Source organism: Balaenoptera borealis (assembly GCF_965194805.1).
Source record: "Balaenoptera borealis genome assembly, chromosome: 13".
NCBI lineage: Eukaryota > Metazoa > Chordata > Mammalia > Artiodactyla > Balaenopteridae > Balaenoptera > Balaenoptera borealis.
The window spans coordinates 42,222,973-42,240,889 of NC_138870.1; the positions used below are offsets into that span (position 1 = coordinate 42,222,973).

Here is a 17,917-nt window from a genome sequence, read left to right on the forward strand (position 1 = left end):
GGACAGGTGCCCGCATGGCCAGCAGGGGGCACTGGTGCCTCACAGCAGGCCTGCCTCCCTTTGTGTGGCTGGAGCCCATCTAGCCAGGTTCTCCTTCTCCAGGCTTCCGCACTCACCTCCCCCAAGCGTGGCAGCTCTGCCCAGCCTCCTTTCTATCCCCGTGGCTTGGGTCAGCCTAAACGGCCAGCTTAGCCCCCCCACACTCAGAAAGAGGAGACAGAGTCAGGCCTGGTATTTCAAGCCTTTGTTGAGAGAAGGAAAGTCTGGAGTTTATGTACAAGAGAGAAGGAAGTGGTACATGTACAAAAAGGAGTGGGCCCCTGTATTCCCTCCCAGGGGCTGAGAAGAAACCGGCAGGGGACGGAGAAAATAGCTAAGACCGACATGACCCCGCCCCTGCCAACAAAACCTAGCTGGGGGAAGAAGGTGAGGACGTTCTTGGCACACCCTTTCTCTAGGCAGAGAAAACTAGTCCTCTGCCCACCTCGGCATGGATAGTCAGCCTAGAACGCAAAGGGCCAAGGGCAGGGAGCGTGGCGTCTCTCCTCTCCCCTTATCACTAGGGCACACGGCCCAGGCTTAGGAGAGCCTTGCTCCTGGTAAAAGACGATCTGAGACTGGCAGGGCCCCAGGGCTCCCTAAGCTTGGACACTTCTAGATCGCAGCTGACCATCGGGTTGCAAAAAGTAAGGGGGGAAAAAGGAAGGGAAAATTGCTTTCTCCTCTCGTCCCTCTGGCTCTAGTGATGGTGGGCCTAGGTGCCCATACATAGCCTAAAGCTGGAAATGGTTTTCTCCAGCCCTGAGCTGACCCTTGAGGAAATGATGTTGAAGACCTTGGGAGCAAAGTGCAGTACTGGAGGCACCAGGGAAGTGCCAGGCCCTGAAAGACCTAGTGCCCACAGTGGCGGCAGGCAAGATGCAGCTTTGAGAGCTAGGGTGGACGCTGGGCTGAGAGCAGCGTAGCCCTCTGCTAGGCCCTTGGCCAACGCCAGGGCTTCAGGTCCACTGGTTGGACTTGAAGGACTCAGGGTTGAAGTGCTTCTGCCTCCAAGAAGGTCTCAGTGGGGGCCTGGAGCCCGAGGGGGGCCAGCGGGCGGTGCGGCACTCCTGGCTTGGTGGCAAACGACAAGGGGCTGGTGGTGGAGGCCTGTAGGGGAAACAGAGGCCTGTGAACAGGCAGGGAGGCTGGGCCAGGCCCACCTTCTGAGGGCCTAGCCACACAGGCAGGGCCAGCGAAGAGCCAGCCGTGAGGTCGAGAGAGACTGGAGGGGATGGTCAGGGAGATTTCTGGGGTGGGCTCTGCATGTTCAGAAGAACAGGTGGGGGGTACTAGAGGCCACTGGGGAGTGACAGAAACAAGGTGGACTCAGCAAGATCTAGAAGCTAGGAAGAGACCCCCAGGCAGATTGGATATCAGGAAACAGGTCAAGGGTCATCTGATGCCCCTGGGCAGAAGCCACTGCCAGAGCTCTTACAGGAGGCAAGGACAAATGATACCTGGGCCCAGGACCAGAGACTCTGCCTCAGTGATCAGTGGCGGCACGCCTGGTCCTGCCTGTTTTGGCAACTCCCTACCCCTTGGGTCTTAGTTGAAGCCAGACAGCATTAGTGGGAGAGAGAACCACTTCCCTGAGGGCACATGCAGGGGATAAGCCATGCTTCTCAGAGCATGGGGCATGCAAGGGAAGGAGTATGTGTCCCCATCACGAGGCTGCCAGAGAATGGTTCCAAGTCATGCAGGAGAGGAGGCACCTGTGGGACCCAGCAGGAGTCCTGGGAGGTGGGCATGCAGAGAGGGCAGCTGTGGTGCCCAGTACCTGTCAAGGGCCCCAGCCTTGGGGGTTAACAGTTTGACTCATCATGATGGGCTGCATCACAGAAGAAGCGTGAGCCCCGCTTGGCAGTACGGGCCGTGAAAGGGACACTCTTCAGCACTGTGGCCCAGGAGAGAGACACAGTGGTCAGGCCCCATGGGGGTGGGGTGGGAGGAGGAGGGCCCAAAGGCCTATGGTTGGGGTTTGGGAGCTGGGCCCAGTGGCCAGGCACCAGGGACGGAAAAGGGCCCCACCTGTGATGATGTCCTCAATGGTACCATCCTTCCCCTCGTAAACAGGCCGGTGCTCCTTGGCCTGGCGCCGCCTCAGCTCTGCAATTAGCTCCTGCTGTTGCCACTTGTTCCGCTGGGATGGGGTCTAGAGCCGAGCATTTGAAGGGAAAGGGAGTCACCGCTAACGTACCACGGGGCTAGTTCCTGCCCCAAGATGCAGTCTGAGGATGCCCTTGATTGTGCTCGCCAGCCCAGCCCCCATCATTGCCTAGGAATCCCCTCCCATAGCCCCCCCTCTCCATCCCTTTGGACTCCATCATCAGGCCCTCTGGGTGGTCTGTGGGCTCCAGTTCTCCATCTCCTCTCCAGCTCTCTGCTCCACCCCCTCCTAATCCTTTGCCGTGTTTTCCAGGCCCCAGTTCTTGGTCCCACCCACCTTGGCATCCAGTTTCTTGGCTTCCTGAGCCAGCTGCTTCTCCCGCATTACCTCCTCCTGCTTCTTGCGGGCTTCGTTCTCTTGTTCTGCTTCCTAAGAACCATGAAAGATGGGGGGCGGGGTGTGTGTGTGTGTGTGTATGTGTGTGGCTCACACGGGCTGTGAGGGGAGGGGCTGACACTGAGGGTGGAGAGTGGGTGTCGGTGGGACCAGCAACCCCAGGTGGCCACTCTCTGGAGGGGCACTTCCTGCCCCAAACAATGACAGGAAGGGCCTGGGCCCCCACCCTGCCCACCAGTTCACAGCTAAGAGGCCTGTGGCCAGCTTCCATCGCTCCCTCGCAGGACTCAGAGGAGGAGACGGAAAAGGCCCAAGCTTGAAGCCCAGCCCTCTCTCCCCCTACCAGTCTTCTCTCAGCCAAACTCCTCTTTAAAAGCCTCTCTTCTGCTCACCTTGTAAGAACGAATGAATCGGACAAATACTGGGAAGAATACAGAAGGAGGCGTGGTCTTGGGACTCTCACCGAAGTAGCGCACAACAGCATTGTAGGCCTCCTGGGGAGGGGGTGGGCAGAAGGGGTCAGCCTGGTGGGGAACGAGAAGCCGGGCTCCCAGCAGGGGCAGGAGGCCCACAGGAAGCCGCAGCCCCCCACAGCCCCTGTGGGAGGGCAAAGAACTAGGGGCTCGCCAAGCCCCCTGGAGTGCGTCTCCAGAGGCAGCTGCCTGCCACCCCCAGCGCCCCCTCTCCCCCACGATCAGCCAGCCAGCTGCTTGACGAAAGTTCTTTGACCCAAGAACCAGAACTAAGCCCGCCAGAGGCGCACGGCACCTTGGCCCCAGCCTCTCCCACCCACCTCCACCCTGTGCTCACCTCGGCTGTCTTGGCATCGCGCTGGAGCTTGTCCAGTTTGCCTTCGTTGGTGCTAAGGAAGTTGCGCAGGACGCTGTTGTCATGTATGCTGCACTCCCGCCGAATCAGCTCCATGCCCCGGCCCAGCTCCTTCACGTCTAGCAGCACGTTCTCCAGGGACACTGTTGTCACCAGAGTCCGGGCTGAGGACTACAGCAAGCTCCAGCCCTCCCGCTCAGCATGGGAGCCCCACTTCCAGAGCTACCGGCGTGGACAGAGAGGGGTGAACCAAGCTAGCCAAGCTCTCACAGGGGCAAGGAAAAGGAAAAGAGGCCGCGGGCTCCTGACCCCGAAGGTAGCAAGGGAAGGTGAGCCGCAGACTGCTGGGCTCCAAAACAGAGCTGCCCCAGGCCTGCCCCAGTTTCACGAGGGGGGGCAAAAATAACAGCCACCCTAGGTCTGTGGGGGGCTTCATGGGTTTTCTAAGCACTGCACATACATCACAGAGACACAGGCTCTGGGGCCAGCTTGGGGGAGTTGGCAGTGAAGAGCCTCCACTGCCTTTCCCGTCCAGCTCCCACAGCACCCAAGTGGAAAGGGCCGGGTGGGGCCTGGTGCCTGTAGGAAAGCTCCCTCTGGGGTGGCCCCTGCCCATGGCCCCAGCGGAAAACTTTGAAGTGGTCGGAAAAAAGAAAACAAAAGCAAGAAAGAAAGGCACCCAAGTGCTCCCCCTCCTCATAGCTTCCAGGGATTGTCCTGAGCTGGACACGAGGCAGGCTCGCTGGGCCAGGCTCCCCTCACCTGCTGCAGCTTTCTCCACAAAGTGCAGCTCATGCCAGAAGTTAGCCAGGTCTGGGTATTTCTCCTTTACCGTCAGGGCGATGAAATGCAGCAGTGTCATCTTCCTGTCAGTGGACTTGGTGTCCAGCAGCTGGCAGAGGGGGACAGGGGTCAGTGCAAGAGGGCTGAACACCCTGGCTCCACAGCCGCTGCCCCCTCCAGCTTCCTGGCCACTTGCTGTCCCCACCATCTTACCAGATCCAGGCTCTGGAGCTTGAAGCCGTACACAGCGCCCCGCTTGCTGCTGTTCATGTAGTTCCCCAGGGCAAGTATGATCTGTCCAAAAGAGGCACGGGAGGAACTCAGGGCAAGACCCGAGGGCTCCTTCCTCCTCTCTGTATAGCGCCAGGCCCCCACCCAGGACCTGGGAACCCCCGGCACCTCCATCCCAACCTCTCCCCACCTCCAACATCTGCTTCAGCTTCTGTGAGGACTTGACGGAGGCAGAGGCTGCAATGATGGCGTTGAGTTGCTGGAAGGCAAGATGAGTAGCTGAGTGGCCCCATGCCGGGATGCGGCAAAGTCAGGGAGGGGCTGGCAGGGGAGGCGACCGGCAGGTAGAGGGCGGAGGGGCGGCCGCAGACAACCATGATACAGGTGGGGGCCGTACCGGCGTGAGCATCTGCAGGTTGTCCTGGAAGTTGCCCAGGAAGGCCATGCCAGCCATGCGCTGGGTCAGCCGCTCCACCTTGCTGAAGAGCAGCATGAAGCGGTCCTCGGCCGCCAGCTCCTCCAGGGGCTGCCGCTCCCGCTCGTATTGCCGCAGCAGCTTCACCTCAGCCTCTGTGGGCAGGAAGCGCATCAGGCACTCCACGAAGTCCACGGGTAGTGTCTGGAGGTCAAACCTGTGTAGGAGGGAGGGACCACCTCAGGTCTTGCCTTTGGCCACATTATCTGTCATCCCTTCATTTTTCAGCTCCTATAAGGACGGAGGGTGGGGTCTTGAGCAGCACACAGCCAGAGGCAGAGGACTCACTGTCTCACCTCCAGTAACTCCAGGACTGGTGTTACTCAGCACCAGTAGCAATCCTAGGGTCACATTCCATGCCCTGTTTAAGAGCCCTTCGATGTCTTCCCTCTGCAACTAGGGAGAAGTCTTAACACCTGGACGTGGCTTAGGAGGCCCAGCCTGCAAGACCTCCACTCGCCTCTCTACTCTGTCTCTCCTACTCCCCTCCTTACACTAGAGCCAGAGTCAATTTTCAGTACTCAGGGCACCATGCCTCTCCCTCCAGGCCCTGACCTGGAGTTCATATACATCCTTCAGGTCGCAAGTGAGACATCACCTCCTCCAGGAAGCCTTCCCTGATCACCAAGCTCAGCTACCTGGCCCTCCCTGTTCTCCCAAAGCTGCCTGTACCTCCACTACCTTGGTGTTGTCACCCAGTGTTACTGGACTGTTCCCATTAGACTGGGAGCTCCTTGAATGAAGGTCTGGGCTTACTCCCCAGTACCTTACACAGTACCTGGCACACAGCACAGATGCAGTAAGTTCTGGCCAAGCCACTGGATGACTGAGGGAGTTCTGTCAATGGACTCCAGGGAAGGCTAGGATCCTAGGTGGAGATCCTAGGTGGGTTACCAACTAGCTGGGGACCAGGGCAAGGTCAGTGGGAGCCTCACGTGTGGATGGCCCTGCAGATCTCCTCAGCTGAGCGGCCAGCCTTGCGGAGGGTGATGGCCAGGTTCTTGGCACGATTGGCTTCCAGCAGGGTCACCTTGCTGGCAGCCTTTTGTGCTGTCTTGTTCTTGGAGCAGATGAGGTCAAGGGCAGGGCCCTGGGCTTTTGTCTTGAACAGTTCTTCAAACTTGTCCAGATCCAGGTCCTGGCAGGAGTTGATGAGAAGGGAAAATGCTGTGGCCTCATCCTACAAGAGGACCCCTTGGCAACACACCAGCATCAGCTCAGCTCTGGTACATGGAGGGCTGAGTCTGAGGGCTCTTCCAAAGCCAAGAGATCTACCTTAAAGGGCAACCTGGTCCCCAGCTCCCAACCCCAGCCCTGAGGGCCCCAGGCCCCGCTACCTCCAAGATCTTCTCATCATCAAGTTCGCTAAAGACAGTGCCGCTGATCTGGTTGGGTTTCAGTGCGGTCCAGTTGAAGACAGGCAGCCGGAACTTGGTCTTGATAGGTTTCTTAATGCGAATGGCTAATTTGGAAGGAGGATCAGTGGGGCAGGAGCCAAGGACACACTCCCTCGGTCCCACCAGCCCTGCCCAGAGCCCTCGGGACACTCACCTGACAGGCCTACTGTCAACACCACAGAGGGAGCAGCGCCGGGGAGAGGTGGGGCTGGGGGACACTTGTCTGGGAAAAGAAGAAATAGCACAGTGACCCAGGGGCCAAGAGACTCCCCTCTGTCCGCCCTACCTGTCCTTAAAGACTATCAGGGAAGGAGGCTGCATGAACTCCCTGCCCAAGTGGCTCCCAGGGGTCCTAACTGACGGGGCAGGTCGTGCTGTCTCTGACCCACTCTCTCCTGCTTTGGTCTAAGCCCTCTCCTTGGATGTCTTCAGAGGAATCAGGAGCGGCATCTTTACGCTCCTTAAAACAGATCCACATCTGCTCGTAGACATCCCTTCTCTAGTAACCTGAGCCTCCCTCGGATTCTAACCTTCCCTCAGCCTCTCCCACCTGACTTTACATCCTTCCAGCCACATCCCCAGTTTCTCCCTGTGGAGATGCTGCTGACTGGGCTTTTGGTCTGGCCCCACAATAAGGCTGCACCTCTTGCCTTTTACCAGGTAAGGGTCCTGCTTACCTGGTAACGGGGGAGGTGGAGGGGGCAAGGGAGGAGCCGGCGGCGGAGGCAGAGGTAGGGCCTCCTCGGGGGGCGGGGCCGGAGCCAGGAGGTCCAGGTCGGAGGGGGGCATGCCCTCATTCAGTTCCTCAGGGCCCACCCGGGCCAGGGCCTCGCTGCCCACTGACTCTAGGTCCCGGGCGGTGGGCTCCAAGTGGCATCGGCGCTGGAAGGCCTCCTCCTTCTCTTTAATGAGCCGCCGCAGGGTGTGTACCTGGTGGCTCGTGTTCTCGTAAGTCTCCTATTGGGCAGATAGCACCATTAAGAAAAGAGCGCCTGAAGGCGCAGCAGGCGATGCTCCTGGGAGTGAGACTTCCTACCCAGGGGTCTCTGGGAGGGCGCTCAGAGGCAGAGGGCGGCAGAAACCCAGGGAAAACTGGAACGCAGCAGAACCAAAGAGGGGGGGCCGAAGAGCAAGCCTGCTTGGCTGGCACCCTGCAGTGTCCTTCCTCACTGCTCCAGCCCAGTCTCACTGGTCCCTCAAGGCCCAGGTAGAAGGCTACCCTTGTGAAACTCTCCTTGACCCACCAGCAGCCTGCTATGGCGGCTCTCAGCCCTCTGTGCCTCAGTCCTGCTCTCATTTCATTTGGTTTGTATAGTCGCTCAGTTGGAAGCCCCCTACAGACAAGACCCTGCCTTATCCTCCATACTCCCAATTCAGCGCTTCAGCCTCTTAGCAGGGGCTTGGCAGATATGTACTGAGCTCAACAGAGCCAGCATAATTGTATTCCTGTGGAAGAAGAGATGGGTTGGGGCATGATTTTATAACTAACAAAAAGTTAGGTGAGGGACAGAGAAGACACTGAAATGTGAGGAGGCCCTGCTCTCCAATTTGGGATACCTGGTGGATATCCTAATAAACAGCCCCAAGTACCTGGGCTATTCTGAGCCTGTTCATTACGCTGGGCTGGGGAAGCACGTGGAGGTGCGGGTGAGGGAGAAGCAAGGGGGTGGGCTGGCAGGAGGAGACAGGGGCTCCAGAGGTGCCCCACCTGCTCCCACCCTCCTGTGTGTGTGTCTGGCCCACTCTGGCTCCAGCTTCCCTCTCCAGCTAAAACATGGGGTGAAATCATCAGCCCACCCTCATTTGAGTGCCTCAGGGGTGAATTAATATCTGGATTCTCGAGGACTTGACATGACTCAGGAACGAAAAGCAAGATCCCCAGGCCCCAGCACCCAGTACCAGTCAGGGGCTCCCTTCCCCATGTAACCTGGTACCTTGATGCTCTCGAGTTCCTTCTCCCGCTGCAGCAGCTGCTTCTCTAGCTCTGCCACACGCATCATGTTCTCATTCTCTAGGTCCAGAAGCTTCTCTGTGAGCTGCAGGATGAGAAGGGCAGGTTTGGGGATGGCCCTGAAGTCTGGGCACTCAGTACAGTCTGAACCCCAGTCAGGACCCAGGCCCGACCCCTCCACCCAGGGCCCCAAAGGCAGCTTGGCCCAGTGGCTTCCCTATGTCACTACTGTGGGCCCAGGGTCTGAGACCACATGAAACAGTACAAGGCAAACGGCCACATCTGCCTCTCTCGAGCCTGAGGCCACCTCACACCCAGTCCTGAGGTCAATGTGTGTTCCACCGCGGATGAACTAGTGCCTCAGCCAGAGCATGCCCTAGAGAGCCCCAGCGGATTCTGAGGCTTCCCTGAGGCTCAGTCGGGAGGTAAGTAGGTTAGTTCAGGATTCCTGGGACTCGGATGTCCCCACTCTCTCCCCACCCTCAACAGTGGTTCTGGCAGCAAAGGAGGACCACCTACATGGGACACATGCTCCTCCAGCTCTTCCACCTTCTCCAGGGCCACATTCTTGGTCTCGGCATCCTCCAGCAGACCCCCCACATCAAACACGTTGTCCAGGTATGCCTGGATCTGCACCTGCAGCTTCTCGCTCTCTGTGTGCCTTGACTTCTGGGGAAAAGCAGAGAGAGTAGTAGTTGGGGGAGCCTCCTCATCAGCCTCCATGACCCCTTCCTAGAGCCTAGGACCCAGGGAGCTCCTACTGTAGCCGTGTCAGATTCTCGCCCTGTGGAGCTGACTGACTGAGGAGCCCTCTGTGCAAAGGCCAGAGTCCCAGGTCACAGAAGACAGGCCAGGTGCCGGGAGCATCCGTGACTAGCCTCTTGTAAAAGAAAAACTCCTTGTGATACAGCTAAGCTGGTCCTCTTCCCCGAAGCGCCTCACCCCGTGAGGACTCCAGCCCAGCTCACCTGCAGGAACTCCTCCAGCCCCAGCTTTGTAAACTCATACTGCAGGTGGACCCGGAAGTTCATATCCTCCACCGAGTGCACCACGATGTTGATAAACTGCATGCAGGCCACCTGGGGAAGGAGCAGCCCAGAGGGGCAGAGAGAGCCGAGACATGGAGGGGAGGCAGCTGTTAGAGCCAGCATCATCAGGTGGATAATCAAAAGGAGTCAAAAAGGTAAGTCTTTCAGGGAGCAATAAGAGAATTTTAACTTAAAAAACATCAAACTTAATATTCATTTTATGAAGACAAGTAAATTACATGAGAAATAGGTGTAAATGAAGATTTGGCTGATTTCCTTTGCACACCAGCAGGTATTCCTTGAGACAACCCTACTAGCTGTATACCCTAGACTGAAGGGAAGCGAAGCTAGAGGAAAAGCTGGGGAAGAGGAAAGCAGCTCAGAAAGGATCCAAATCAGGGACAGTACGGCCACACAAAGGGGGAAAGGAGGTAGACCCAAGACAGAAATTGTCCTGGAGTTTCTCAAAGCTTTCTGGGGTGAGTGAGTGAGTGGACAAGGAGCATTTACTGAGTAGAGAACCACTCGAGGTCCTACACAGAACATCAGAGTACGCTGTTGGCCCAGCCCCTGTTCTCAAGGAGTAGGCGGCCCGGCTGGGCACGCACCTGACCCAGGACCAGCTCCTCACCATGAAGTCGATGTTGCTGTCCTCATTCCGGAAATACTCCATCAGCTTCTCAAAGCGGTGCAGCTCCTTGCATACCTGAACAAGCAAACTTTCTCAGTAACAGGATCTGTCCCACGCAGAACCCAAGCCCCTGAGTCCTGGTTCCCAGGAACATCCAGCAAAGGGACTGGTTCAGACCAAGTGTAACCACAGTTCTTTCTATGTAACGGGTCACTTGGGACATGATAGAAGAAAGCCTGGGACCTGGCATCTGCTCTGGGTCCCTGAGGGAGCTCAGTAAAGCGTGGGCCCTTAGTCTGGGCTCTGGGTGCCTCTGAGGGTAGGCCAAGAAGAAACACAGGGGTCTGGTGTTGCCGAGCTATTGAAGGAAAGAGGGAGGGTGGAGGAAGGTTGGAGGCCATGGCCGAGGCAGGAGGCTGAAGTCCTAGTGGGGACGCAGGAGAGAGGCCTGGGTGCAGGAAAGCCTCTGTGCTGAGAGGGGTCCAGAGACTCCTCTGAGCCTCTGGCTTCAAGGAGGAAAAGCCATTTCCTGGCTTGAACAATGGATGCTAGGGAAGAGGTCCAAAAAGGAGGAAGAGGTGGGACCAGCAGCTGCAGCTGTATGTCGAGGAATCCTACGTTCAAGCAGATGGGGGTTTCAAAGCCAGGCCCAGAGTCTGGGGAATTCCAAGTCGGAGCTCCCTCTCCCCTCACCAACGACAGCCAACACCCCAGGAGGACCCCTGCTTGCCTTCTCCTCCCACTACAAATATAACTGCCTCGGGTTCTACCAGTGGGTTCACTGCCTCAGAACGACCTGGGGAGCCTGTTAAAGCACAGATGGCCAGGCCTCCCAGGGGTCTGTGCATTTAACACAGGCTCTTCAGGTATTCTGCTGCACAGCAGGTTAGAACTGCTGGACTATAGCCCTCAAGTGAGGGCATCCTTCGCTGGCCAATCAGGAGCTTTCCCGACACAAGATCTAGTAAGACTGAAGTTTGGGTTTTGGTTTAAAAAAGCAGGGGGCAGACTACCTAGCTAAAAGCACTAGGCTGTTAAAATCCCTAGGATGTGTGAGATCACAGGAAAGGGCGCTTACCTACCTGGCTCACACCTCCTCCCCGCCAAACACACACACACACGCACGCACGCACGCACGCACGCACGCGCGCATAGGAAACTGACCTCTTTGAAATTGTCAAAGGCAGCAAGAATGATTTCATGACCTCCCCGTACCAAACACACGGCTGCCAGGAGCTCTAAGACAAGTGCTTTGGTCCTAAGGGGTGGAGAATGAAGATTAACACCCTAGCCCCTGACCCTGGCCACCACACAGCTCACTTCCACAACTGGGTGAGTCCTTTCAAGAGAGTAGAGACAGCCTCGGTGGTGAGGGAGAGGGTGGGTTTGGGAAAGAAGGCAGGGGAAGGCAGGCCTTCTCCCTCCCTGAGCTGTGTAGACCAGAGGAGAGCAGAACACTCCTCCTCCAGCAGAGGTGAGGGGCCAAACCAAGGCGCTGACCTAGGCCACAGGACCTGAGGCCAGGCAGGACTTCTTGGCAGGGACAAGTGCAGCCCAGTTCTCCAGAGTCCTGGGCAGAGCGGGGAGGAAAGGGGAGGGAAGGAACTCACCTTGGATTCTTGTTGTTGAGGCTGAGCGCAATCTCATTGACAGCGTGAGGGTGGGACATGACCAGGTTGAATCCATACTGTAGCAAGGGGAAAGGACAGAAGGAGGGGAGACCGTGACGGTGGGGAAGGCAGATCCCAGCCGGAGCTCCCTGACTGCAGGCCCACCAGCAAACTTGTCTTTTACAAGCTGGTGCCTTCCTAGCTCTCCTGGTGTGGGAGATGAGGCAGAAGAGGCAGAGCACCCGTGGCTAGTGCTGTCGCCTTACCTGATAGTTCATGATGGCTCTGAGACAAAGGATACAGACGTGGACGTCATCCTTCTGGCTCACCAGGCGGGAGTTCTTCAGCGCCCTGCGCCCAGGGAGAGTGCTATACCTGGGGGAGAGGGGCTGCTGGTGAAGGGTCTAGAAGCACTTGCCATCACCCAGACAGCAGGCTGCCCCTCAGCAGCAGAAGAAAAGGGGGACGGAGGACCTTGCACCAGCAGCCCAGAGAGATGCAGGGGGTGCAGGTGCAGGGGGCAGGGCGCTCCACTGTTTTCACCTCCCTGGAACAGGTCTTTGTCAGTTAACTATCCAGGATCCCAGCATTACAACCAGTGCCCAAACCATCCTAAGCCCAGACGTTCTCCAAAATACAACATGAGGTGTGTAGGCCTTCCTAGACCTCAAGATGGGTCCAGGAGACATTCATTTGAGCCATCCTTCCTCCTCCTTCTAGTCACTGCATCTTTAACACATTCCCTGGGGCAGGGGCATCTTAGCTCCCATCCCACATCTATGTCCTAGAAAAGACAGAGCAGACCCCAAAGGCTATAGAAGGGCTAGGGACTACATCTGACTGCCCCTAGTGATGTTTCATGGAAAAAAAAGGAAACACAAGTGGTATCTGCTCGTGCATGACTAGAATGGGCAAAACCCAAAGAAGACTAGGAGAAAAGCATGGCTGAGAGACAGAGGCCATGGAAAGGGCCATAGGACCCAAAGGAAAGCCTCCCTCTGTAAGAGGGGCTCTCAGAAATCATCCGGTCCGTCCACCTGCCTCCGGGCAGGATGGCTCTTCAGATACTACAGACAAATGAACACGCTGCAGCCTTGGAGGAAAAAAAAAGGCCTAAAGGAAGAAGTGAAGGGAAGGTGAGCAGCAGTAGGTTGGGTGGGAGCTGGTCTCTGGGCAGCTGATGGGGCTGCGTGCAGAGCAGAGGGAAACAGACATGAGGGCAGGTGCTGGACCAGCTGGTGAAGACTAAGGAGCTGGGTGAGGACAAGCCCTGCCCAGAGGCCTGGAGGAACGGCAGAGTGAGAATGGTGAACGGAGGGGCCCCCAGAGACGGGGAGAGGAGAGGGGAGGGCTAGAACCCCAGATGGGGTGGGCACAGCCGAGGGTGATGTACTTACCCAGGACAGATCGCTGGGCAGAGTCAAGGAGACAGAGAGGACAGACCAGAGACAGACTGGCAGGCAGAGGGCAAGAGAGCTGAGCCTGGAAGCAAGAGTGAAGGGAGGAGCATGAGCACTCACCGCTGTCACCCAAGACCTGGACGGGGACGAGGGTGGGAGGCAGGCGGGCAGAGCGAGAGCACACATACCGGAGCACAGACTGGCGCGCAGAGCGAGCGAGGCTGTTGGTGAAGGGGGCTGACAGGGCGCTGGGTGGCTGCAGGTCCTCGATGGACCTGCTCCAGGAGCGGAGCTTGTCAAATGCACCATCGTCACCACTCTCCAGAGCCTCAAAGTCAAACCTGGAGCAGGAAAGGACACAAGCGCACACACAGGAGAAATTCAGTGCCAAGCCGCCCGGCGAGCCCACCCCCGCCCTTTAGACGTCTAGGGCAACAAGAAGCAAGGGCAGCAGAAGAGAAAGCGGAATTGGGCAGCAGAGACCCAACCCTGGTCAGGAGGGCTGAGTAGGGCAGAGTAGTCACCGGCAGCAACCAGGAGGGGGATCTGAGGAGATGCGGGTGCTGACCGAGGCCAGCCGCTGCCCCCACTGGCCTCCAGGAGTCACCTCCCCACGGGCCCGAAGGGACGCGGGGAGCTGGCAGTCTTTCTGCACTCCCAGCCATAGAGGGGCATCTCAGAGAAGCTGCCGCTCCCCTTGGAGAATCCGCCCTGCACAGCAGTGGTGGGGAACAGGCCAACTGAAGGGATTACTAGGGGGCAAATGGCAGCAGCCAAAGGGGCCTCTCAGTGCCCTGAGGGTGGGGCCCGGGTGGCTCTGGACTAGGTTCACGAGGCCAGGTCTGAGTGGAAGGGAACGGGGGTCCCGACAAAGCCAGAGTGGGACAGGCCTCTATGTTCAGGAAAAGCACCATGGTCTCATCCTAGCACTGGGTTTTAATGACCGGGTTTTCTTTCCATGGTTCTACTTAAGGCTTCTAGGTTTTTCTGGTTTAGAGGCTCCTTGGGCTTCAGCTTCCCTCGGGGAAGAAATCACAGGTCGAGGGTGTGAACTGGGGTCCTTAGTCCTCACAGGAGTTGGGATGGTTTCTATGTCACTTCCTGCTTCTGGGACCAGACATCTCCCACCCTCAGCAGTTCGGGAGTGTAGCCAGGGCAAGGAGGACAGCTCAAGATCACAAACCCACAAGGCCTTCTCCTTTACATATCCCCACATCGGGATCTACCCCCTCTGAGAAACAAGCCCCACTCCTCTTTCCTGTCCTCTTCCCCCAGTAGGTCACCCAGGACTGAGCAAGCATTTCCTACAGGCTCTTCCCCCAAGGAGGCTTCTGCTCAGACACGACAGCCCCAAGGTCAAAGGCACAGAGGCCGAGGCTTTCTGAAATAGGAAGCGGTATCTGCAGATGCCTGAGTGTTCCCAAGGAAGCAGGAGCAGACTTCAGGATCCTGACGATCACATGCTTAACGGGGCTCTCAAGCAGACATCAGGGGAGTCTCCCGGACAGGGAAACCACTTGCCAGTGGTTTCCCTCCGTGAATAATAGTATTCCCCAGAGCTGGGATGTGCAGTTTACAAATAAGTGCCTTCACTCAAACTCTACTTGGCTTCGCTCTTTTCCCCTCAACCCTTCCCAAAACACACACTCTTACCTCACCTGCTCCGAGTCTTTCTTTTAAAAACACAGTCAAAGGTACTGCTGTGGACACTACAATACTGAGGTTCCAGTGTATTTTGGTTTCAAGCAGCTGGAATTTGTTTGCTTTTGAAACAAGATATGCTTATTTGGAAAAATAATCTACATCTTTTGCTGTAACAGCTCTGAATTTAAAAAAAAAAATCGCTTCAGCAAATGTTTTTCATTTCTTTCTATAAAAAGAGTGAGTTTCTTTTAAGGGATAGGAGGATCATGAGGCTTGACTTCTGTAGGGACGGGAATGGGGAGTGGGCCACTCTTGGTTTTAACAGGGGATGACCTGGAAAAAATGACAAAGGCCAAACCTAGGAGAGGCATTAGTTCGAAACCCTAAGGAGATGAGGGTGAAAACCTGCTGAGGAAGGAGAACAGCCCAGGGGAAAAGACAGTAGCAAGAAAAGTGGAAGTCGAGGCTGGGGCTGAGTCCCAGAACTGAGGAGTTCCCCAGGACGCGGGACTTTCAGCGCTAACACTCGGGAAAGTCACGGGCAAACCGGGATGATCAGTCACCCGAGGGCTGACGTAAGCCTTGGGTCTAAGTCTGAATGTGTTGGCCATGCCATGAACGATCAATATAATCCCTCTTTCCATATATTTAGGTAATTATGGAGGGAACAACACCTTAAAAAATAACAATTAACAAATAAAAAGCAGCTACCACAGTATAGACTATGTTCCAAATACTACAACTACTTTACACACATTATCATCTAATCCTTATGGCAACCCTGGAATATGGATCTCCTCTTACATAAGAGGCCCTCAGCAAACCTGCCTGAGGTCACACAGACAGTAAAGGACAGAAGAGACCCACACCCAGCTTTGGGCTTTGTCTTAACTTGAAAGCCCTCGTTCCTTCCACTACCCCACACTGCCTTCTCCTCTGCGCTAATTCACTTCCAGCTGCCTCCAAACCCCCCACCTGCTTGAAAAAGGTTACTGAATGCTTCACTTTCAGTCTGCGTCAAAGGTCATGCTCACTGCTCCTGGGGTGACCTGGAGTAACCCTCTCACAACTGGAGACCCAAAGTTGCTTCTTGAAGACTTAGCTCTCCCAAAGCAAACGAATCCCACAGGGCATCTCTCCCAGAAGCCAGGACATTTCCTTGGACGGCTCCCAGCATGGAGTCTGGATCCTTTGGGCTCGGATTCTGAGCTCCCGTTCCACATCTCTCCTCCTGCTCCCCAAAATGCACCTTCTACTCCAGTCACCTGGCATTCTTCACTGATCTCAGACAGCCCCTTGGCCACCTGTCCACTCCCACGCTGCTGCCTGGGTCCTCCCCTCCTGCCTGGGGTTTCCATTCCCATCTTCACTACTGCAAGCTCACCCTTCCTCGTCAAAGCAGAATGGGACCATGTCCTTCCTCACCGTTCCCCAACCCTAGTCCCAGGTGGTACTCACATGACGGAACATTGGGCAAATGACAGGTAATCCACCAGCACGTCCAGGCCTTTGTTTTCATCATTCAGAAACTCCCGCACCCACCTACAGATAAAGGAAACATAGTGGAGGGGTCTGCTAAAGTGGATTGAGGGGGAGGAGGAAAAGGTGCCTCTGACAAAACGACACCCCCTCCTGGATCCTCTGGAACTCAGCACCAGGCTGGGAGAATTCTGAAGATCAAAGCCTGTGGCAGACCCAGCCATGGTCACGTCACCGGCCTGGACCGTCCCTAGGCGGGAGAGCCAGGGATGAGGAAAGGTACAGGCCTTCCAACACCATGTTAGCCAAACCAGCTTTCAGGAGCCCCCTCCTCAAGGGCCAGGGCCCCACTCAATCATTTTCTAGGTCTCTGGTGTCCAGCACGTGGCTGGACGCACCGTCCTGATGCCACGTTCCTGGGAGGAATTGAGGGTTAGACAGAGCATTTACTGTAGCCCTTGTGCAGAGCTGTTTCTGACAGAAGCCAGCAGGTCCCCGACTTGACAGAAGTCTCAGTTAAAAGACAGGCAGGGAGGGTCAAAGAGAGTCTGGAACAGAGGCATACTGGGCCAAAAGGCTCTCCACCAAGGAAAGGTATTTTGGGAAGTAGTGAGCAGAGGGATACGTGGGACTTCAGTGTTTTGTCAGGGTGAGTCTGGCAGAATAGGAAAAGGATGCGGGGACAGTCAGGAACTCAAGTAACCCCAGAATGGCTCTGGCCACTAAGAGGGTGAACCAGGGAGGCAGGAGGGAAGACAACTAGGCACCCTAAAGACAGTGGACCGGGGCATTTTCACCCTTCTGCCTTCAGGCCTTTTGAACTCAGACATCCCTGGAAGGAAAGTCAGGAGCGAGTCCCAGGACTGTTACAGGACAGGCTCATTCTCGTCCTATAGATATACAGGACCCAGAGAGACATAAAACTCTCAGGATGAACCCTGACTCTCCTGTGCTCTGTTCCCTCTGAGCGTCCAGGTGTCCTTCTAGGCCAGCTGCGCCAAACAGCCCTGCAAGGCCGCTTCTCCCCCACAGCTGGAACACCAGCGCCATGTTTGATGGCCACACCCCGGGCTACAGAGAGAGGCCGGGCCAGAGCACCAGGCCCGGCTCAGATCTGGCAGCAGGCTCTGGCTGAGGCTGACTGACACCGGAGCTGCCTGAAGTTAGCTTCCTCTCTGGGGGCCGACAGGCCTCCCGTTTCCTGTCTGTCTGCGCTCCAGCTCCCCACCCCCTTCTCATTTCCTGTCTGAGTCTACACTGCTATTTTCGGGATCTTGACACTTTGAGGAGAGGTTAAAGGGCACTTAGGCAAGGCCGCAAAACCAATACAAACCAGGGAGAGGAGGAGCAGGAGAGGCTCTGGAATCCTACTTCCCAGCCCGCCCACTCCAGGCCAGAGCTCCCATCTCTGCAGGCCTGGGGCTGATCAGGCTGCTGCCGAAGCAAGACCCTCCTCTCCCTACCTTGCCCTGGGCTCCTACTGCCCTGAAGCACCCACACCCCAGCCTGACAGCCTGACAAACTCTTCCTGCCCCAGAATCCGGGACGGATCCGGGCCCTCCCACATAACTCTCCCAGAGAAGCCGCAGTCCGGATGACAGGAGCTCCTAAAATGCCAGACACTAAGCTGCTCCTGGGAACCAAGGACCAGGTCCAGACCTCTAGCTTGTGTGCCAACTGCCAAGAGGCCCGGGCCTGGGAACCATGCTGCTCTGGCCCCAGCTCCTGGCCAATGGCCAGGGCGGATGGCACCAGGTAGAAGGGGCAGGCAGAGGGGACTGCCCCGCACTGCTCTGTGGCCCTCTCCTGAGAAAAGCAGACCCCCATCCTCACGTAGCAGGACTTAATAAGGAAGGCAGGAGGGCCTGAGAGAGAAGGGAGCGGGGAGGGGTAAAGGCCCTGTGGAGCAATGCAG

At 56.8% G+C, this 17,917-nt stretch overlaps 1 protein-coding gene across 4 annotated transcripts in view; it reads right to left on the reverse strand.

Annotated features, from left to right (window-relative positions):
• Positions 1 to 229: 229 nt before the first annotated feature.
• The window catches only part of FMNL3 (formin like 3), a 55,307-nt gene continuing 37,619 nt past the window's right edge, over positions 230 to 17,917 (reverse strand). For 2 of the 4 annotated variants that reach the window (XM_082352361.1, XM_082352363.1), the window contains exons 5-27: positions 15,982 to 16,065; positions 13,068 to 13,220; positions 11,746 to 11,854; positions 11,480 to 11,556; positions 11,034 to 11,127; positions 9,870 to 9,944; positions 9,179 to 9,289; positions 8,730 to 8,879; positions 8,194 to 8,295; positions 6,937 to 7,216; positions 6,414 to 6,482; positions 6,200 to 6,324; positions 5,798 to 6,000; positions 4,785 to 5,019; positions 4,578 to 4,646; positions 4,370 to 4,450; positions 4,136 to 4,265; positions 3,356 to 3,516; positions 2,938 to 3,039; positions 2,486 to 2,578; positions 2,071 to 2,194; positions 1,820 to 1,936; positions 230 to 1,149 (exon numbers count right to left, since the gene is read on the reverse strand). In XM_082352361.1, the coding sequence (XP_082208487.1) occupies positions 1,845 to 1,936; positions 2,071 to 2,194; positions 2,486 to 2,578; positions 2,938 to 3,039; positions 3,356 to 3,516; positions 4,136 to 4,265; positions 4,370 to 4,450; positions 4,578 to 4,646; positions 4,785 to 5,019; positions 5,798 to 6,000; positions 6,200 to 6,324; positions 6,414 to 6,482; positions 6,937 to 7,216; positions 8,194 to 8,295; positions 8,730 to 8,879; positions 9,179 to 9,289; positions 9,870 to 9,944; positions 11,034 to 11,127; positions 11,480 to 11,556; positions 11,746 to 11,854; positions 13,068 to 13,220; positions 15,982 to 16,065 (2,719 nt within the window). In that variant the 3' untranslated portion in view covers positions 230 to 1,149; positions 1,820 to 1,844. The remainder of the gene's footprint in view (positions 1,150 to 1,819; positions 1,937 to 2,070; positions 2,195 to 2,485; positions 2,579 to 2,937; positions 3,040 to 3,355; positions 3,517 to 4,135; positions 4,266 to 4,369; positions 4,451 to 4,577; positions 4,647 to 4,784; positions 5,020 to 5,797; positions 6,001 to 6,199; positions 6,325 to 6,413; positions 6,483 to 6,936; positions 7,217 to 8,193; positions 8,296 to 8,729; positions 8,880 to 9,178; positions 9,290 to 9,869; positions 9,945 to 11,033; positions 11,128 to 11,479; positions 11,557 to 11,745; positions 11,855 to 13,067; positions 13,221 to 15,981; positions 16,066 to 17,917) is intronic. The other 2 variants (XM_082352362.1, XM_082352364.1) reach the window with 2 other exon arrangements.